Source organism: Melitaea cinxia, chromosome 13 (genome assembly GCF_905220565.1).
Source record: "Melitaea cinxia chromosome 13, ilMelCinx1.1, whole genome shotgun sequence".
Taxonomy (NCBI): domain Eukaryota; kingdom Metazoa; phylum Arthropoda; class Insecta; order Lepidoptera; family Nymphalidae; genus Melitaea; species Melitaea cinxia.
This window is the reverse complement of record NC_059406.1, coordinates 8,572,529-8,596,501: the sequence shown is the minus strand read 5'-3', so window position 1 is coordinate 8,596,501 and position 23,973 is coordinate 8,572,529. Positions and strand designations below refer to the sequence as shown.

Here is a 23,973-nt window from a genome sequence, read left to right as displayed (position 1 = left end):
TAAATAATAAATTTATTACATAAATAAATTACTACCTTACAAAATACAGACTACAAAAAATGAGTAATTTGTTAAAATCGTTGCCCAGAATTTCACCCGAAAATTTATCATTATTAACAAAGACTGACATCTTCCCCTATTTAATACCTACCTCCTGCTTTTATGAAGTAGGATCTGTAAATTCGAAGTACTGTTTAAAATTTGTTATGTAAATTATATTTCAAGGACACGTAAGTATAACTTCTTTTGTTTACTGAAGTACCACGATTTACATAACCAGAGTATTTCATTTGAATGAACTGAATGAAACACTTGGTATTCGCCTTTTAGAACTGTACTAAATATTATGAAAGAAGTTGGAATATTTAGAATCCACTTCTCAACTCCGTAATGAAATAGTCAGGAAAGAAGACACTAATAGGATAGGCTCTTTTTAAGCAAGTTCAAAAAAGGAGGAGGTTCTTAATTAGACTGTATTTTTTATGTATAACTCATATTTTTTACTGGGTGGACTGATTTCGATTATTATTATTTTAATGGAAAGATGGTGCTTATTATATGGTCTCATTTAAATTTGATCGATATCTGATTAGTGCTTTTAGAGTAATATACTACCCTAATTTTTCGTCCACCTACGTTGTATTACCGGTCTATGTAATTGAAGTCAGTTTTTTTTCGAGCGAGCAAAAATAATTATCTAAGATCTAATACATGCTATAATGTATCTACAGTTTGTGATTTATGTATGTTATGTATGTTGATGAATGATATATATTTGTTTTTTTTAAACATTATATTTTTTATCATTTTGTAGTATATAAAAACAAGCTTTCCTTTTTTCCATTCCTGCACCATTTTTTATTATATTGTCTTTTACCAAGCGGGGTTGATTCGGGAAGAGATCGCTCTATTAGCGGTAAGTTTGCAAAATGTGCTTATACAGTTTCATTTCTGTCCTTCAACTTTTTATCCTGTATTTATTTCAGGTGAATAGAACTGTGTAGTTCATTCATTTACTTTCACTTTTTGCTTTTAACTCTAATTAAAATATTTTTATCTTCATCTCTGCCGCTTTAGTATCTATTATTAAAGGCCATTCATGTTGAAAGAGCGGAACTGTGAATTGCGTTTTTTTGTATTTTTTTATTAAATATATCTATCTATATACGCCTGCTTAAAGGGTTACTTTAATTGACCAAATTAAACACGGCGTTCTGCGGTTTAATACGCGAAAGTGCGTAGCTAAGCTAAGTGACAGCGACGAGCCCCTATTTTTTTCACGTCTAGATTATAAAAGATATTTCTTTTTTAATTATAATTACATACATATTGGCTTAATAAGGGCAAATATTTTTTTTATCAAGAGACCGTATTCTTGCTTCGTGAATAAAAATAGTGCCTCATTAAAATATTTTTATTCAACGTACGAGTATAGGTACCAACTTAGCTTATTCGAAGATTACGTAGTTGACACTCGCCACGTTATACCTGTTGGTGAGGATTTTATTATTTCCTCTGGAGTTCGTTTCGTTCTTTATTAAATGTGGGTGTAGCCTAAGTACTCGTAAAAACATTTATAGACTACAGCTCACTAAGTCACCAATTATTATGGCGTAGTTATACTCCTTAATCTAGACTCGGCGAAATTCCAATTTATTCAACAATTATGGAAGTATAATAAAACTATAAATATGTAAGTAATAATGAACTTTTTTCTTTATTTGGAGGTTTTAATAGGTGTTTATAATAATAATTTTTAATATTTAGTAAATGTAGCTTTAAGTATCAAAATCGAATCGACCTACAGAACTTATCTGAAAATCGTATATAATAGAAATTTATTTAATTCATTACTTTCTATGATTTTTGAAAATGATTTTTTTAACATTGTTATAATTTTTTTTCACGTGCGCTTAGAATTTACCTTTCTATTTTTACAGTCAGCAATAGTTGGTAAACCATAAAAGTAAATAAATAAATGAACCAAATTGAGATGTGTGTTCCATAGAATAAATTTAAGCCTAATTAACTGATTGATCAACATTCTGCTACGATGTGGAAATTCGCTGAGTATTAGGACACTCGTAGTCCATTGACTAGACTTTCAATGGAATGTATTTTTTCTTTCTAGAACTCTTTAGTCTTATTAAAGATCTCAGAGGTGAGATATTAAGACTTGAGATTAAGATTTCTGCATATTATGATTTCATTTCAATTTGATATAATAAATCTGGAACTGACGTAGGTACATATCGGTCATTCTCCAATTCGGCGTTCTTTGCCTAATTACCGTGACGTTTTTTATTTTTCACTGATTTGACTTAAACACATTAAAATATGAAACAAATCAAAAATACGAATTCAATAATTATTTTGGCATGTAACAGTTAATTGTGGTTTTCTAGATAATGAGAGTTAAAAAATTTATGGGTATGGTAATTAGAAAATTTTTATATTTAATGTAACGGTAATTAGAAAATATGCTGTGTGGTTACGGCAGTAAGAATATAGCCACTCCCTCTCTTCCCGTGAGTATCGTAAGAGGCGACTAAGGGATTACACAGTTCCACTACCACCCTGGAACTTGAAAGTGCCGACCGATGGCGGGATAATCATCCAACTACTGGTTTTGAAATACACAGGCCGAAGACGGGCAGCAGCGTCATAGGTGCAACAAAGCCAGACCTGCGGTCTCCAACCCGCCTGCCCAGCGTAGTGACTATGGGCAAGACAAGACAAGACACATGAGTTCACGCCACGTTTTTCTTGAAATATATTCTCTCTTTATTTTATTTTATTTATTTTATTTTATTTGGATAGCTTACAGCTTATTATAACTATAACTCATACAGAATATGAATAAAAAAAAAGCTAATAAAAAGCTATCACGTATAGAAAGCCAGGACAAATGCGACTGATCTCATCTTGCTCTACAAAAATTTGGACGTCTTGTTTGGTTTTCTCTACAGTAGTCCCTATATTATTATTATGTAAATACTTTGGTTCTATTTCTTTATCATGACTTTGTTTTGGTTTTGGATGTAGCGTGTTTTATATTTCAGTCTTAATGCTTGCTTCCTGTACTTTTCTTTTGCTCTTCTTAGCTCTATTGTCTTGTCTCAAATATGATATTTCTTTATTTGTTTTCTATACATGCCTTCTAAATAACAATAAGAGTGAGATTTTTTTTACGTATCGGTTTCTCGACAGTTATCTTTGAAGTTGAAGTTGGTGAAGTTGGTGTTGAACACAAGGAAGACGCTCGTTCCGTAATATTCACACTTGTATCTTTATTTTCGGTCAAATGCTCATTATTGATTAATAATAAAATAACATACTTTCAGTAGAAGATGATGACAGAGCACTAGATGGACGCGGCGTTGATGTGGTTAAAGAAGGTTTAAAATTTGGTGTCTTTTTCAAGGGAATTAATTCTTTTTCAAAAGAAGTCGACTGCAGAAAAATTTCGTCTTGCTGATTATCTTCTTTTTTTGATTTGGGATTTTCGGGACAATTTTGTACTCTTTTAGTGTACTTTTTAGCGCAGCGAGTATGATAAATCATTGAGATGTGGTGTGACAAAGTTTCAAGAGGATCTGTTATATTGTTATCAAGTACCTCTTTATCTAAGGTCACTTCTTCCTCGATTGTTTTCAATTTTCCCTTTTCCTTTTGTCTTTTATAGTAAGCTCTGAAATTTTCTCTACTTCTTTTTTGAGTTTTCTTCCGGCTTTTGGTGACATTTCGCAGATAGGCAGTATTTTTTTATTTTTTTTATTCTACCCTTCTTTCTCCTTTATTTTTTTTTTTGATTGCTAATACAAAAAGAGGCATTTTTAATTCGTTCTCGGCATTGTCGCTCGGCAAGCCTTCTATTTTCTTTAACTTCCTCTTTCGTCTTTTTAGGTTTTCCTATCTTATAAATTAAATAATTTGATGAATGGTCAGCATATAATATAGACATATTTACGGACAATAATAATAATAATCTACGAAAACCGCGGTAAACAAGTATTACTTTTTCATACAACGGTAATTATAAACATATGGCAATTAGTATACGGTAATTAGAAAACGATAAATTTTCTTTACAATGTTTAAAACCGACACAGTATACAAATTCTAGCTTATTACAACGTACGGAGGCCAAAGTACTGTCTCCATTTACATGATCAACTTGGGTCTATCTTAAAAATCTAGTATTAAAATAAGAACAACGGTAATTAGAAAAGTTTTTAACCAAGGCTACGGTAATTATATAGTCATGTGCTTCATTGGCGGTACATTATCATGAGAGTCATACAACTGCTGATGGACCTCGGTACACACTGAGGAGACGCGATGCGTACGGTAGTGATGTGCCAAATACTTTTATTTAGGGATGTGCACTCGAGAACAGCAGATGTTACGGTAATTAGAAGTTTCCATTGGACATACGATTACTTCATAATAATTATTTGTAGACTGGTTCTATTGAGTTGATATTTTGTTATGCGATAGACGCTGCTTAATATCGTTTAAAACGTTGAATGGATCAAAGTAAATCTATACGCTATAAAAATTACAAGCAAGTTTTAAGATTAAGTTGGTGTGCGGACACGCCACGGTAATTAGAGAACAGAGGTTTTTTGAACATAAGTTAAATTAATTTAGTCTTAATTACTTAAAACAGAAGCCAATATTTTTTTTACAGCTAGGTACGGATGCTATCTAAAATATATAAAAAAGTGCATGATTGAATATGATGATATTACGGCTTAAACAAGCCCGGACACGAAAAATTTGCTAATCGGAGAATGGCCGATATGATTTAGTTCGCCGTAAAAACAAGGATCACTTTTTTGATTAATAAAGACCTAAAGTAATTAGACAAACACTTTTATGACAATTATGTTAGTGTATTTTTACCAGCTTCGTTAGTTTAGGTTTTATGATAAATTAAAAAAAAAAAAACTAAAACTATAGTTTATAGTCACTGGTATCTTATTTTATCGTCTATTTTATACCGGCTCCGCAAGGCTTTACTGTAAAAGAAATTTACATAAATAGTTCACCGTAATGAAAAAACAAAATGAAGAAGTGTAGACAAGAAATTTAAATTTATGTTTCTCTTGACAAAGACACGGTTTGAAACGACTCTATGAAGACTTATCATGAGGATCTTGCTTGACGGTAGCAAACAGATAAGAAAGGTCGTAAGATCTTAGTAAACAAAACTGTCTGAAAATTCACAGATACGGTTACGAAAGAAAAATTATTCCTTTTTTTATATATTTGTAAATATTTATAAATATTTGACATTTTTGTTGTTATAACAATTTTATACAATAAGTTACAGACATATATTTACATATATTTTCTCATAAAGAAATTTTTTTCTTTCATGACAAAGCACTTCATATTATGACTTTTAATAAATTCAAGTACATTCAATTATTTACCACATATGTGTAGTCAACAATTAGATATTAAAAAAAATGTTTTGTGTTTTTTATAACACTTCAAAATAAATGTGGTTTATTAATTTAAACTTAAAAAGAGTAGATAGGTTTACTGGAAGTTTCTGGAAGCTCTATCATTATTTTAGTATGCACTTTTTTTTCTTTAACTCTACTTTCTGTGAGGTTAAATAGCACAAAAATTTTTTTTGCATAGATTATTTCCAATACACACATTAGTTTTGCTCAGATAACATTTTGCTCAGATAACAGCAGACATTATATGTTAATTTTTTCCAACAATGCTATCTAAGAAGAATTTCTTAGATAAGATGAATCACCATAGTGTACTATTAAAAATGTACCAATGAATATAGCCTAAAATGTAACATTGCTGGTTCTCCTCAAAAGTTTTCTTTGAGATTTTCGAACATGAACCTTATCATTCTTATAGTACTTAAAATGAATCTTCGAGTCTTTCGTTTGAATTCCATTTCCACGTACTCTTTCCATTACAGTATTTCAGCTATCGCACGATGTCTAAACTGTTGTAACCCTGTTGAAATTCCATGTCAACGTTAATGAGAAAACAATTTACTGTCCACCTTACAAACCGCTGTCGGTTACGCCATCCAAACCAGCGTGGTGTCCAAGTCTGCAAGTGTCACATTCTACGAGACACGTTAATGATAGCACAGATACATATAACATTATACACACAAGAATTTGCCTAAACTACATTTACTAAGATTCTTAAAATTAAACCTAAATCTGAATAAAATACTTTATTTACTTTTTCGGTGTTTACATCATTAAGGAATGATGAGGTGCGTGGTATAAAAAGTAAGGAGAGTAAAATTTTGTGAAATGTGAGTGACGCTTTAAAGCGATATTAGCTGGTGTAAGACATAAGTATAATGGTGTACCAGAATTCACTGTACTAATACGAACAGCAAGCGTCAAAAATAGAAAAAAAAAATCTAGATAGAGTCAACCTTTTACCTACCTTTTTATTTCTATTCTGTATTAGTTATAGTTATTAGTGGCGACTATGCCGACGCAAGCTATCTCAATTTAACCGAAGAACAAATGAATAAACTTGAGCGACTTCAAAACATCGCCATACGTTTAATGTAACAACTTTTTTCGGATTTTATCGCGGTTTATTATTAACTTTTGATTCCCGACGTTTCGGATACTTTACAGCAACCATGGTCACGGGAGGACTTAGGTGTCAGACGTCCCAACGTTACAAAGTTATTCGAAACTACCCGACATACATCAATATCTTATATAGTCCTATCTACGCAGAATGTGCTAATTGAGTCTTTAATCTGTGGTGAATTATGCTTGGTTTTTGATTTAATTATATTAATAATGGGGTCCCAAGCAGGTGGTAATTGCCAGCCATCTTCTCTATTGAAATTTGGATGTTTTTTAATTTCAATAGCCTCACGGATCATCCTTGGTTGGAATCGGTGTTCTTTTGCGAGGATCTGTGGTTTATCGAATCTAATATAATGGCTAGCTGTATCTAGACTTTGTTCACAGATTGCGGACTTAGTATAGCGACGATGTTTTAAGTCAGCTATATGTTCCTTAACGCGAGTTTTGATCGATCGTTTTGTTTGTCCTATATAAGAGAGACCCTCCCTCGTGCTCTCTGAAACAAAGATCTGCGATGAGCGACACCTGGAGACCGAACTTCAACATGTCAAGCAAGTACTGCGAGACAACAAGCTTCGGGTACCGCGTCCTCATCGCAGTGAACGTGTGAAACCAGCCACCGTCGAACGAGTACCTGCTGTGCTACCTTTTATCTTTCATAAAATAAAACTCAACTCACTGACAAGATTGGCTTCATCTTAAAGCGAGCTTCTATAAAAACTTTTTTCAAGCCGCCAAAAACGATAAGTCAATTTTTACCATGTGTCAAGTGTCATATACCCTTACAAGATGCAGGAGTATACAAGCTTGATTGTGACTGTGGTCTCTCTTATATAGGACAAACAAAACGATCGATCAAAACTCGCGTTAAGGAACATATAGCTGACTTAAAACATCGTCGCTATACTAAGTCCGCAATCTGTGAACACAGTCTAGACACAGCTAGCCATTATATTAGATTCGATAAACCACAGATCCTCGCAAAAGAACACCGATTCCAACCAAGGATGATCCGTGAGGCTATTGAAATTAAAAAACATCCAAATTTCAATAGAGAAGATGGCTGGCAATTACCACCTGCTTGGGACCCCATTATTAATATAATTAAATCAAAAACCAAGCATAATTCACCACAGATTAAAGACTCAATTAGCACATTCTGCGTAGATAGGACTATATAAGATATTGATGTATGTCGGGTAGTTTCGAATAACTTTGTAACGTTGGGACGTCTGACACCTCAGTCCTCCCGTGACCATGGTTGCTGTAAAGTATCCGAAACGTCGGGAAACAAAAGTTAATAATAAACCGCGATAAAATCCGAAAAAAGTTGTTTCATTAAATGAGTAAAATTCGCGTAAACATTAGAAAACAATATCGCCATACGTTTCATATTTGGTTTGCGCAAATATGATCATGTCTCTGAATTTCGTTCAAGGCTCAAATGGTTACCTATCCGTTTTCGCCGGAATCTGCATGTTCTCTCGCTATTGTACTGTGTGTTATTCCACAAAAATGCACCAATCTACCTCAAAGATAAATTTGAATTTCTTGGAACTCACAATAAAACTCTTCGCCTCTAACTTATATCTTCCTCTCAAATTCCGTTCGCCTCGCTCGGTCAGACTTTTCGTAATGCTCTCGTCACGCATTCACCAGCTTACTCCCAAAGTCAAAAACCCCAACTTAACCTACTACTACCTGACCTACACCTATATTCACTGCAATTAGCTGCTGAGAGAATAAGATAGCAAGTGAAATGCGTTATCAACTTTCAGTATAATACAGTTGGAACAGAATTAATCAGTTGCAATCGATTATATAATATACTTTGCAATTCAACGTCCTAGGATGAATGAGATTAAATTATCAGGTTTGAAGATCACATAATGTTAGTGGGAGCTTACTTAATTAATATTGCCTATAAATATAATTTACCACCTTGGAACTTAAGAAGCCGACCGATGGCGGGATAACCATCTTATCGCTAGCTTTGAAATACACGGGCCGAAGACGGGCAGCAGAGAACCTCACACTAAGGGTTCCTGTGCACAACACCAAATTTTACAAATTGTCTTTTTCTGTACAGGCAGTCCAATTATTTTATTTATTTTATTTTATTTTATTTTGTTTTATTAGGAAAGCATACAGTGATACATTTTAACAATTGCTTTAAAAAAAAAGGAAATATCTAAGCACCATTTAGTTGCTTTCGCAAGTACAAATCTATTATTTTGAATGCTTTTAAAATTTAAAATTTTACGACAATTAAAAATTAAAAAAAAAAAAAAAATCAAAAAAAATCCAGCATGAAAATAACTACATACACTTTAATTTTTTTTTTTATTTTTTCTCTAAATGAACTTTAAATAAGGAAAAGAGGTTTATGATACCATATCGAACCAGTGCCTTGCCAGTTTCGTTCTAATTGTTTTTACAGAAGTGTTGAATAGGTCAAAGTCGGGGAAGTCATTCAGCTTATTGATTTGATCTGCGGACCTCAAAAGAAAGGAGTTTTGCCTATAGTTTGCCGAGCAACTAGGGACATGTAAATAGTTGAGGGGATGTCTTAATGATCTTTTAGGTAGTTTTAGGTAAATTTTGCTAAGAAGATCGGGAGAATCTAATTCACTTTGCGCTATCCTGGTCAACGATGTAATGTCTGCTATTTTACGCCTTTCATGCAACGGTAATATATGATGTCTTTTGCATCTATGTTCGTAACATTCGTCAAACTTGTTAGACTTGAACTGAAGATATCTCATGAATTTACGCTGGATTGTTTCTAACCTATTGATGTATACAACATATTGTGGGTTCCAAATCTGTGAACAGTATTCGAGTATGCTACGCACATATGAGCAATAAAGGATCTTGACAAGCTTAATACTATTAAATTGAGTGCTTTGGCGTAGAATGAACCCCATTGACTTATTCGCTTTTTTTACAATATTGTTTATATGGTACTCATACGTCAGCTTAGAGTCATGAGTAACGCCCAAGTCTCGTATTTCATTTACTACTTTAAGCTCCTGCTGTCTTAGTAGATATTTAAATTTGATGTTATTAATTTTACGTGAAAATGTGATCGAAAAGCATTTTGCGACGTTTATATCTAATTTATTTATGAAACAATAATTTTCGAATCTTAAGAGGTCCTGCTGTAGAAGATGACAATCCTTTTCAATACGTACACTTTGAAAGATCTTCATGTCGTCAGCATAAAGTAGGAATTTTGAATGCTTGAAGCAAGAAGCTATATCATTTATGAAAATATTGAACAGCAATGGACCCAGCAGCGAGCCTTGTGGGACTCCAGATGGTACCCAGTTCCATGAAGACATATAGCCATTGAGAACAACAGCTTGAGACCTCATTTCAATGTAAGCTTTAAACCACCTGTATAAGTTTCCGTGAATACCAGCATCTAAAAGTTTTTTCAAGAGTATTTGATGATCAATACGATCAAAACATTTACTGTAATCAGTGAATACACAGTCAACCTGTGCACCTGAATCCATACTCAATGTAATATAGTCTGTAAAGAGCAGCAGATTGGAAGCTGTTGAGCGTCTCTTAACGAAACCATGTTGCTCGGGGATAAACGAAGATGACAAAAAGCTATAGACTTGAGTATGAACTATCCTTTCGAGTATTTTTGCGAATATACATAATTTGGAAATCGGCCTATAGTTTTTCACATCACTCTTATTTCCACTTTTGAAGATTGGGGATATAAAGGCGGATTTCCAGATTTTGGGAATGATACCTTCTTTTAATGAGCGTGTAAATAGTATTACTAGGGGTTTAGTTAGGCTGTCCGAACATCTCGTAATAAATAACGGTGGCATATGATCGGGACCGGCCCCTTTAGTCAAATCCAAGGATTTTAGTAGCTTACTAATCGTTTCGGGGGTTATTTCTATGTCTGTGATTACATTACTATGGTTGGGAGGTGGAGCATGAGTATTAGACCGAATGCTGGAGGTGGTAGGTGACAGAAATGTGGACTGAAAGTAGTTTGAAAATAATGTACAAATATCATCCCCTGTATCAGCAGTATCTCCTTCGTAAGACACGGAGGTAGGAATATTACTAGAACTTTGTTTATTTGATTTTATGAAAGACCAAAATAACTTTGGGTTTTTGGTTATCGAGTCCTCGCATTTCTTAATATAAGTAGCATAACAATTTGATTCCAACGATTTAGCCCTGTGACGGAGTAAGGAGAAGGAGTCATAGTCTTCAGTGTTACCATAAATACGGTACTTTTGAAGAAATTTAAACTTTTCCTTGAGTACCTTTTTCAGAGAGGCATTGTACCATGGTGGAAAGTTAGTAGCTTTTATAACTTTGTGGGGAACATATTTATTAATCACTTCATTTAAGCAATTATAAAAATTAAATACAGCTTCTTCAACCGAATTTTTTTGCAAGAGTTTATCCCAGTTCAGATCATTTAAGTGTTGCCTAATGTTTACATAGTCGCCTGCCTCAAAAAAGTACTTCAGTCTCGGCTTGGTTGGGAGTTGCTCGTAATGAACACTTTCAATTATTATGTCAAGGGACTTATGGTGAGGGTCTTCTGGCACTAGTGGGTCGTCACAGGAAGAAACTCGCAAGCCTTTGTTACATAATACTAAATCTAGAATCCTGTTATTTATGTTACGGTGAAGATTATATTGATTAAGATTACATTCCGATAATGTGTCAAAAAAGTAAGTTTGTGACTCACCTGTTACTCCGGAGTATTGCGGGTATGTGCTACACTCAAGGAACCAGCTAACGTTGCTAAGGTTAAAGTCACCCGTAATTAAAAATAAATCACTTGGATGTGAATTATTTGTTCAAGATTATCTGTGAAATTAAACAGTTGTGAGTTATAAGAATTACCATGATTTTCGCTACAGAGGTATACTGTGCATACGTGCATTTTACAGGTTTTGTTACCATTCTTAAGAGTAACGGTTACCCACATGTCTTCAGCCGACGAGGACCACTCCGGGCGGTCCACCGCACTGATTTCGCGACGTACAGCCAGCAGTACACCCCCTCCGTATCTCTCTTGGGTAGCAATATAATTTCTATCTCTACGCCAAACCATATAACGGTCATCAAATAATTCACTGTTATATATACCATCATGCAACCAAGTTTCAGTCAATGAGATAATATCATAAGATTTAAGCAATAGATTTCGCTTGAAAAGATGGGTTTTTGTGCGTAGACCTCGTGTATTTTGATAGTATATATTAAGATCAAATGAAGCCATTATTGATAGATAGTAATACATAGCTTAAACAAATCGAGTTGAGGTATTTACAGCGTAATAAAAAGACACTATTCGAAGCCGAAATCCCCGCACATATAATATGTAGGTACCAAACATAATTGTTTGTGAGATTATGCTTATCTAAAATAAGAATTACATAGCCCACGATACACGCCATCAGACAGGCGCAAAGAGATGAAGAAAAACGCAAAAATGATTATATTAATAGATTATATTATGGAATGCGTTACCACTCAACATCAAAAAAGCACAATCACTGATCTCCTTTAAAAAGTTAGTTAAAGCCTACTATCTCACTATGATTAATTAATCAATTTAGTTTTTACCAATTTGCATCACTTTTACTTATTTTATCTTCTACTACTTAGTAACTTTGTTAAAATGTTATGTATGTATGTATGTATGTATGTATGTATGCATGTATGTATGTATGTAGATATTTTAAGTATATATGTGTATGTATGAAGTATGTTTTTTTTCTATATTTTTTGAGTAGGGAACGAAAATGCATCATGTTTGCATGCATAATGTTGAATTTACAAATTTTATAGATAATTGCGCTGCTACCTTTTCAATGCATATTATTCTATATCTAAAGGTTGTCTGGAAGAGATCGCTACTAAGCGATAAGACCGCCTTTGTACATTACTATCTCTATGTGTAAATAACTGTTTTATGTATTTTTTTTTCTCCGAGTGGTGTGCAATAAAGTATATTCTATTCTATTCTATTCTATTCTAGTTATAGTTCTAGTTCTAGTTATAACTAGTTCTAGTTATATAAATATTTTTTAATATCATATCAAAAATTGACCGTTCCAGCGGGGATCGAACCTGCGTCTTCGACTGACCGTGTCGGCGCTCTAGCCAATTAAGCTATGGAACGATGTACCCGTTAGATCGAAATTTTTGATATGATGATTTTTATTTTCGGTATAAGCGAACTGTGGCGTCATCTATAGTGTGTTCTTTACAGAAACCCGTAATTATTCAAAGTTTCATATTTCAATGAAAATTTTTGACAGGATGATGGTGTCGTCACCATGCTATTTTTAATTTGTACGATTTTATTTTTGTGTTACCCACAGATTAGGAAATTCTAAACATTTTTTAATATCATATCAAAAATCGACCGTTCCAGCGGGGGGTGTTGGTGCTCTAGCCAATTAAGCTATGGAACGATGTACTCGCTAGATCGAAATTTTTGATATGATGATTTTATATTCGGTCTAAGCGTTTAAATGTTTAGAATTTTGTAATGTGTGGGTAACAAAAAAATAAAATCGTACAAGTTATAGTTGTGATAAGCTGTAAGCTATCCTAATAAAATAAAATAAAACAACGACATAGCGAAATACGTCACTACTTCAAATAAAGCTACATACGCTCGTACAAATTTTACATTCTTACAAATTAACACAGCTTACAGCCACATACGCTCGTACAAATTTTACATTCTTACAAATTAACACAGCTTACATCCACATAAGCTCGTACAAATTTTACATTCTTACAAATTAATATTGTTATGGATAAATTATTACATATAGAAGTTATAAATGTAAGTAAAATTCATTACAACAAGAAACTTTTGTTAATAATTTACAGATCCAAGCTGGCTTAGTAATTTAAAGACGGTAGCATCGGCACGAGGACAGTAAAATTACTATTGTCACTCTTTCTGCCTTTCTTGTATCTTGTAACAAAATACTACTGAAGTTTCAAAATTAAATATAGTTCAAATCACATATACTATAGACGTAATATAAGTTTTATAATGTAAAGGTGTCTTATTGAGGTGAGGACCTTGAATAAAATTACCAAGCAAAATGTTTAATAAGATTGTCAACTAAAGTTCACAATATCATTAAAACTTATCACAGAATTTTACACGTGCCAGAAAACATGACGAGTCTTCAGCTCTCTCATATAAAAAGCCATATCATTTCTTTTTTAGGGGAATAAATCACAAATTTATCAAATATTATAATTGTGTTTGCAGGCAAACGAAGAAAAACCTACTTCAATTATATCGACAAGTAATACAACGTAGGTAAACGAAAATATAGTCAATTAAATACGCATTATCAAAGATTACTTCAAAAGTTGTAATCAGATCTCGATGAAATTTAAATGTGACCGCATGATAAACATCGGCTTTCGATTAAATTAAAAATCATTAAAATCGGTACACCCAGTAAAAAGTTATGCGGATTTTCGAGAGTTTCCCTCGATTTCTCTGGGATCCCATCATCAGATCCTGGTTTCCTTATCATGGTACCAAACTAAAGATATCTCCTTTCCAACGAAAAAAAGAATTATCAAAATCGGTTTATAAACGACGGAGTTATCCCCGAACATACATAAAAAATATATATATACGGTCGAATTGAGCAACCTCCTCCTTTTTTTGAAGTCGGTTAATAAAAACAAAATTATTAAAAATACTATTGGTATTTACAGTTATCATCTCATTTAACAGTTCGATCTGTTGGGAATTGGCTTCCTCTCGATATTGAATATTAATTGTTACGGAATTACGGAATCATTTGAATACAAACCACGAGATGCAAGTGAAAGAGTGTTATTGTTACAAATCTTTTTTTTACTAGTTTGATTTTAGTTTTTATAGATGTACTGTATTCGGGGAGTCGTGAGATATACGATTGATGAAGTATTTTATAATTTTATCTGTGCCCCGCGCTTTCACCGCGTTTAAATGTTATATAGCCTACCGCGATAAATGGACTTTACAACACAAAAATAATTTTTAATTTTTAACCAGTAGTAGTAGTAGTTTAGAAATCGCACGTTTGACAAAAAATAAGTACACGTGATCTTACTAAACCCCCCGCCACCCCCCTCTTGTTATATTTTGTGATTTTTGCTAAACCCCCTCCGCCCCTTTCCAGCCTCTTGTGAATAATGGACGGCCCCAAAGCTTGTAAAAACCTTTAATTGAGCCTTTAAATGAAAAATATTATATTAAATTTGTACAATAACTAGTTGTTCCCGCGACTTCGTCCGCGTGGAATTCAACAAATTAGTTATTGTTCAGTTCGCAGAGCTATAAAATAGAAATAAAAATCTAAATTAAAAGTAGCTTAAGTTACTCCTTATTACATCAGCTATCTGAGAGTAAAAGTCCCGTCAAAATCAGTCCAGCCGTTTCAGAGATTAGCCGGAACAAACAAACAGACAAACAGACAAAAATTATAAAAAATGTTATTTTGGTATATGTACTGTGTACACATACACACATAATTATGCATTTAGGAAAAAGCGGTTATTTTAATATTACAAACAGACACTCCAATTTTATTTATTTGTATAAATTATTTATCTAGCCTAGTTAATTGTAAGTATGTATATTATACTAAAACTTTTTTTTTTTAAATTAATTACGGACTAACTAATGCCACTTATTCCATTAAAAGAGATTTGCAGAATTCATTGTTCTCAGACACGTTTTTCGATTGTTGAATTTAATTCCAGGTAGGTACCTAATATTTCTTGAATTCTAAATATTTCTTCAGGAAACTTCAGCAATCCAGTTCGTTAAATAGGCCATTATTTAAAAAAATAACAATTATTAGATATTTGTTCCATTACTTTCTTTTAAAACAGTATATGCACCTACTCTTAATAGTAGCATGCTACTGCAATACTATACTGTAAAAACAACATGACAAATCTTTTGGTGTAGTGAAGCAAGCAGCCATTTTAAAGCCTTTACGTCACGGGATAGAATCTCGCTCAGCTTCAATATTTATATTTGTACAAATATTTGGTCCTGGTCTGGGTGTTCTTGTGGGTCTTTTCTTATAATCGAAAAATATCGACTAACCCACAGTGGCGCCCTCTATACCTAGTGACCCCTGACTCTCTCCAGGATTTCCTTATTCTACTTTACTCGCCTCAGAAACACAGAACTACATATGAGAGCGATATTATTTTGGCTACGATTTTCTCCAAGGCAGATTAATTTCCCAGTCGGGCTGCTCCAGGTTTTTAGCAGGATATTTCCATCCCAAAACCACTTTTTATTTTGATCTCTTGGTGTTTTATTTCTGGTATAGACAAAGAACATTCATATAAAACAAAACGGAATAAATTGTTAATATAACGATATTATAAAAAGATGGCTATTCATAAGGAAAAAACGGTAAAGATCACTGAATATCAAAAATAGGCACATTGAGGCTTTTTGACGTTTAGAATTTTTGAATTGACTCATAAATAAGGAAAAATAACGGATTCGGATTCGATAAAAAGTGTGCATGTCCTATTTATATGACAATCGATAACTCATAACGGTTATAAACAGGACTAGCTAGTAATCAAAATATGCTTAAAATACAAATTAGCCAAATTAGATTTTTAAGTAAGTCCATTAACTATCTATTGGTACATTGGTAGACATACTCCAGCAAAGCATATATTAGTTTTTATACACAACGTTTATCGAAAAATTGAGCCTTAGATGTTGCAAATGAAAATGGTTAGATGAGGGAACTTGCTGCAAAAAAAGATGAAAATCTCTCAATCTTATTATCAATGAAATAATCTTTTTTTATTTTAATTAAAGGTATAACAATTGGGATTTTTTTTTCTCATGACTGTCCTGATTTACTTGTATTCTTCAGACAATCTGCTATTTAATTATTCCTATTATTTTTTTGTTATTTTTTGTGTTATTTTCTGTGTTATTTTTTGTTTTAAGTTTATTGATTGATTAATTGAATATGCTTTACTGTACAGACGTTTGAAGGACAGAATAAAAGCACCTTAAATACAAGACAAAAAATACGAAATAAATTACGACAAGGGATTATATCGATGGCTCCTAAGTATACTGAGTCAACTCTAATTTTAATAACTTTATTTTTTTGTTACATAGGTAGATAGGAAATGAAGTAAATGTTATTAATATCTTAAAAAATGAAATTATCAAAAGTTGTTAGTTGACTCAGTATACTTAGGAGCCATCGATATTAATTTCAAGGATTAACATTCTATGGTGTAATTAATAAATCAAAAAACTTTTAATAATAGAGTATCTATATGAAAAAGCAACATCGTAGGAGATCTTGCAGATAAATTGGAAAAACAGTGTATGATAATTTTAATGCATTATTTTATAATTCAGACCTCAATGAAGTGCTAAAAATCTTTCAATTTGCAAGCTGCTCCGTATCCGCCACGCTGCAGTTTTAGAATTTAGATGAGATACTTTATTAAGTATTTTCTAGTAAATTGCTTTTAAATGAAAAGATCTGCTGTATTTACCCAGATAAAGAAAATGTATGTAAGAATAAAATTGTCTTAGAATTAAACATAACCCTCTTGATCTAAGCAATATGTAGCTGAGGAACTATAGCATGGGTACAATTTAAGCATGATTACCACACCACGTACATCTCTAGTGAGTAAATAAAATTCCACTATAGCCAGACATTACAAGATTAAAATACTTAGTAATAGTTTCTCTCCAGCGATAAAATGGAAATTATGAAATGACATGAGTTTTATGTAAATAATATAAGTAGAAAACAATGTTATTTTGTTTATTTTTTTTTAATATAACATGATATACCATTTTAAATTAACGTAAGAATAATCAACGTTTTATCCTCTCTTTTGGTAAAATTAAACATGATGTGTCAAAAATAAAATTATTTTTTGTACTTCATATGATTTGTATGAATATTTTATTTCTAAAAGCAAAGTCATAGTTAGCTAGACTAGAGGAACCTACAATTACTCAACATGTCAATTACGTTTATCTAACAAAGGCTGTAAAATGAAGATAGATAGGAACATAAACGTTACAAATCAGAAAAGTCACAGTAAGCATTTTAAATAGGCAATTTCATGCATCAGAAAACTAAAAAACTTTCAGTGTAAAAATCCTCGCTTTGTGAAAGGGTACTTCATTCCACACAATCACAAGTCTGGGCGTTTGTCTGGCGTTGAGGGATCGATATTACGCCCCCTATATAATCTATGGACCCCTCAATCAGGGTTATCACGTTGTTAGGAATCTTAAATAGTGCTAATAAAATTTTAAATTCTCATATTGTTAAGTACCTTAATAATTACTTCAAACAATGACGATTAGGTATTGATTTATTGTCGCGGTACTATTCAGAATGCTCTGATGAAATATATTTTATTATACCTATATTTGTGCATTTATTTAAAATAAATACTGTATAAATGTAAATAAAGAGCGCATTACAGTTCTGTAATAGCAATCGTAAGTTCACTTTGTATTTCCATTTTTAACTTCCCTTTAATTCTCGATCGTTACCAATGTAGTTTATATATACTTATGTCGAATTTATATAAAATAAACCTGTAAGTCTCGGAAATTTGTAGTATAAATAATTAAAACACGAGAATGTGAAATGAAATATCAGTGTACATCGTTTCCAAAATGAAAACGTCATACGTACATAGTTTTACGTAAAGGTATAAATGTTATTTTTTTTTCATAATAAGAAAAGAAATTGTTCTGTACAGAGTTTTTCTCTTTTATCTGGCGAAGGTCCCTTTTTTTATGAAAAAAGTGGTATGAGCTTAGACAGTTCAGTTGAGAGAACACGTGAATCGATAACAGACAACCGCTGGTTCGAAAAGGAGTGACATTTAAATTTGCTTTTTTTAATTCATTTCGTGATTGTTGGTGGATTAAAAGTAACATAACTTGAATATGAAAAAAAAGACACGCAAATTCGATATTGCGAATATGGGTACATGTGCATGTGACAGGTGTTTCGCTTCTTAGTTTTTGTTGTATAGTTAGTTAGTTAGTTCCTATAAGTTAGAAAAGTAATTACCAATAACCGAAGTTTGTCGTCACTGAATTAAAATTTTACGACCTATGCATATTTAACGTTCAATCACTAAACGAATTTTGCCTCGTGTTTCATTAAAGGGTACGGGGTAGATCAATATTGTCAAATTTTGTTCGAAATTTGTATTTATTTATAAACTAGCTGACCCGGCAATCGTTGTCTTGCCGCTAAACGCTATTAAAAATAGGGGTTGATGGTAGAGGGTTGAAAATTTAGGGTTGTATGTATTTTTTAATGTTGTATCATAAAAAAATAGAAATTAAAAATTTTGTCCAAAAAAAAAAAACATTAGGGGTGGACTACCCCTAACATTTAGGGGGATGAAAAATAGATGTTGGCCGATTCTCATAGATACCAGATAAGCACAAAAAATTTCATCAAAATCGGTCAAGCCGTTTCGGAGGAGTATGGCAACGAAAACTGTGACACGAGAATTTTATATATTAGAAGATCTAAATACTATATTTAAGTTAATTTTATGAACCTTACGTTTTTACATGTAGAGTGAGACTGGCAGTACGATGTTCTTTAGTTAAAGATCGTATGTTGGTTAGGAATACAAAATGCTTTTGTAAATTTTTAATAGAGTACAAACGCTTTTTAACCGACTTCCAAAAAATCGACCAAACAACAACCTGTGCTATCTTAGTCTAATTATACACATTCATTATTTATTAATGGTTACAGACAATGTTCAAATTCTATTTTAATACTTAAAATATTAACAAAAAATATTCGAAAGCCATTTGTAATGTTACAACTAAACACAATAATACAACAAAATACACTTTAAGTAAATTTTTAACCGACTTCCAAAAAAGGAGGAGGTTCTCAATTCGACTGTATTTTTTTTTTTTTTTTTTATGTATGTTACATCAGAACTTTTGACCGGATGGACCGATTTTGACAAATTTTGTCTTAATCGAAAGGTGGTGTGTGCCAATTGGTCCCATTTAAATTTATTTGAGATCTAACAACTACTTTTCGAGTTATATCTAATAATGCGTTTTTACTTGACGCTTTTTTCGTCGACCTACGTTTTATTATACCGCATAACTTTCTACTGGATGTACCGATTTCGATAATTCTTTTTTTGTTGGAAAGAAGATATCTCTAGTTCAGTACCATGATAAGGAAACCAGGATCTGGTGATGGGATCCCAGAGAAATCGAGGGAAACTCTCGAAAATCCGCAATAACTTTTTACTGGATGTACCGATTTTGATAATTTTTAATTTAATCGAAAGCTGATGTTTATCATGTAGTCACATATAAATTTTATCGAGATCTGATAACTACTTTTTGAGTAATATTTGATAACGCGTAGTTGCTTGACTGTTTTTTCGTCGATCTGCGTTGTATTACTTGTCGATGTAATTGAAGTCGGTTTTTTTTTCGTTTGAGTGCAAACACAATTATGTACTGTACCTTACGATATAGGCAAATGTGTAAAGTGAAAAGTTTTTTAATTTATAATACCATGCCATGAAAATTTTGCAATAAGGGTTTATGTTACTTTTAGTAACATCCTTATAAATTTATTAGTAATCGTAGTATTTTAAACTTATTTTACGAAACTAACGCTCTGGTGTTCTCGCCTAAAACACCGACGGTTTCCGGGATTGATTCTCGCTCGGAATGGGTATTTGTATTTGAACAAATATTTCTTTCCAGTTTGGACATCTGTCCTTGTCGGCCTTCCCACCGTGCCTCAGAGAGCACGTTAAGCCGTCGTTCCGGTTATTATCACAAATAACTTATAGCCATCATTACTTATAGTAGGGAACATATCCGGCAACCCGCATTGAAGCAGCGTGGTGGATTAATCTCCAGTCCTTTTTCTACATGGAGAAAGAGGGCTATGCCCAGTTGTGGGATGTTATAGGCTGAATCAACAAAATACTGTAGTTTTAAATAGGTTAAAACAATATATAAGAGAATGCCAACCCTGTCAGTCGTCTATAATAAGACGAGTGGTAAGGGTCCCACTATGCCGACGGTTGTATTGATGAAAACGCAGGTAGACACGAATATTTCGCTACGTTCTTATCTGAAAAAAAAAACGTATAATAATAGGTATGTTTATCTATAATATACAGTCCTAACGATTGCACGCTTCGGTGAGTTTTGTGATCTTCAAGATCGCATAGCTCTGCTTCGTTTGCGTAAATATATTCACAAAGTTTATTTATTTTTCGTTTTATGTAGAAGCGAGAAATATTTGTTTAATATTATGTATTAAAAGGACACCGATAAATACCTATAAACTAAAATAATCACACATTTTCTCCTGTATTTTTAAACAGTTGTAACTGATTGTGTGTCTAAAGGTTAATAATATTTTGTTACTACTAATATTAGGTATATAATTCATTTACGTTATGTGTTAAAAGATTACGTTAAAATATATCTTATATACAAAATTCTCGTGTCACAATGTTGGTTACTTCTCCGTAATGGCTGGACCGATTTTTTTGAAATTTTGTGTGTACATCGGGTAGGTCTGAGAATCGACCATCATTCTATCGGCCAGATTTATTTTTCATACCCCTAAGTTATAATTTGGGGGAAAACAATGTTTGCGGGGTCAGCTAGTTTATCTATATATTAATAAGTGAAGCAAAAACTTTGTACCTCTTTTTATGAAAACTAAATTATGAAAACTTATGACATATCAATAACGATCGCTATACGGTGGTGTATGATAACAACTGACATCCAAAGGAACAGACATCCAGACCGCGTAAAATATTTTTACAATTTTGGTGTTTTAACTATAATATTTTATTTCTGTTGCAGGTAATATAAAGAAGAGGTTGGGTCGTGCCCGTGGTTTCGTGCTTCGTATGTTCGACGTGCTATGCAACTGTACGCAGACGGCCGCTGCCGCAGCCCGCACAACTGCTCGCAACAATCCTTTTACAAAACGCTAAACGTCTCTAATACAATTAATTATCTTATACATGGTAACGAGACCATAATTACATTATGTGGATCGAATCAGATCTCTGAAACGCTAAACCATTATTATTATTTTTTGGTAATTGTATCCAAACAAAAGAAATTAAAATAAATGATATGATATTCCGAATATAAATTATTCAAACATATAATTTCACGATCAAAACAAAAATTTGAAAAATTTAAAAAGTTTATGAAGTGGAAGGAATTGTATGATTTTATTTTAAAGTTCGATAGTTGAGGAGTTAAGGGTAATAGGGAAGTTAAGTAGGTAGGTAGTACCGTTTCATATTGCATGTTCATAAATGGAATGGATTTAAATATCTTGCAATAATACCCTTTATCGTAGTAAAGCCCACAATGACGGCATTTAGTAATTGTTCACGCACAGAAATATTAGTTCGTTATATTTTTAGTGTTCCTTTTTTTTGTAACAATTAAAGAAAAACATACCAAATATAGTTTTAAAAGAAAAAAAAAGCTTTTTAAGACTAGTTTTTCAACACGTTTTAAACTGTTCAGTTTTCTAATGTTAATGAAACTGCCATTGTCATGGTCATGTTTATAATGTAATAGATCGAAACGTGCTTTATACACCTATCTATATATCTGCAGGGATATTCATAAAATACGTTCGCTAATAAGGGAGAAGTGTTTTGCCAAGTCTCACGAAATATCATAAGGGGATGATTTTTTATATCTTCAAAATAAAAAAATGAAATTATTAATCTGTATGCTATTGTTAATCACTAAATCATTTATGAGGGGAGGGCCTAGCTGTTAGGGGGTCACTGAAATTGTGACTTAGAGACAAAAAGAGGCCCAAAACGATAAAACTCTACGTGACGTATTTTATGGACGACTCCTATCTATATATCGTTGTCTTCCTTTCGTCTCCCTCGTCAGTGTTATCTGTCATTGATGTTATTGTGATCGGTGTGAAGACGTAAAGACGCTTATAGAAATAACAATTTGACATATTTCGGCAATATATGGTGTAAAACATTTTAGATATAAGAAAACGTAAATGTTGTCTATAAAACTGTAGTTACCTATCACTTCAAGAAAGAATTTCAAAAACATATAACTATACAAGCCTGGTAGAACTTGGCACTACAAAGCTGTGAGCTCTATCAAATTTTTCAGAAGAAAATAATATATCAACCTTATAATTCTATTCAATTACTACATAAATATACTTTTTACGATATACAGATCTATATCAATGCTTACAGTAAAAATATAATAAACTTTCCTATAATATACAACAATTTCGTTTTTTATTAGTGTTTTTAACAATATATAAATAGCTTAAAGAAGTTATATTAACAAACACATCCACTTGAAATCAGTTATTTTTACGAATAACATATACGTATTTAGGGATATCGTTATTGATTTAATTTGTAGAATTAAAATATATATCAAAGTAAACAGAATGTAAGCTCCTATAATTTAATTTGATAAAAAAGAAAAAAAAATATTATTAATATATTTTGCCATTACGAAAGCACAAAACGAAACTATACTTTGCTATAGATATATTATTAACGTTGTTTTTTTGTAAATATTTTAAATTTCGAATATTTTTAACTTTGTAATTATATACAAAATAAACATGGACTGTCAATATTTTTATTATTTTATCATAAAAAAGATAAAGATTTGTTTTTGATAGAATATTGGCTAATTATCTAATGCTAGCACGTTTGAAATATTTACATAAATATCATATTGTCCGCTTAAAAAGTAAACAGAATAAAAAATAATAAACCGACAACTGAAATTTCTTATTCAGAGACAAATTTTCACAAATGCACACAAGCGTCACAATTATATGAATGTGTTGTACGTGCTGGCTTTAGTCAATTGATCTCTACTACCAATTTATTTACTTACCATTAGATGAAATTAATATAAACTACTTTTAAATTAAGATTGAGCTTTTAAAATTATATGTGTCTTAAATTACTGAAGTGTACCAACGTAGAGGAAAATTTATTTTTCAATGTAAGAAAAAATATAACCTATAATAAAAACCCGGTATGTGTAAATTATAGATCTATTCATACATTTTATGCCGTGTCAAGATGAGGATAACAATCTCTCAAATTAATTTCAATGTAAGTAAAAAAGAAATTTGGACGAAAAATTCTTAAGCTTTTGCGTTGTATTTTCAAAGAGATTACGAAGTTTTCAATCGTTTGTATACTTTAAGATAAGTTTAGCGATGAATCTAAATAAAGTTGTTGTGTG

The 23,973-nt window shown here is 32.1% G+C and overlaps 1 protein-coding gene across 1 annotated transcript in view; it reads left to right on the top strand.

Moving 5' to 3' along the window:
• The window catches only part of LOC123658836, a 31,628-nt gene extending 9,851 nt beyond the window's left edge, over positions 1–21,777 (top strand). The window contains exon 3 of the mRNA XM_045594133.1: positions 21,556–21,777. Within this exon, the coding sequence (XP_045450089.1) occupies positions 21,556–21,689 (134 nt within the window). The 3' untranslated portion in view covers positions 21,690–21,777. The remainder of the gene's footprint in view (positions 1–21,555) is intronic.
• The last annotated feature ends 2,196 nt before the right edge of the window (positions 21,778–23,973 follow it).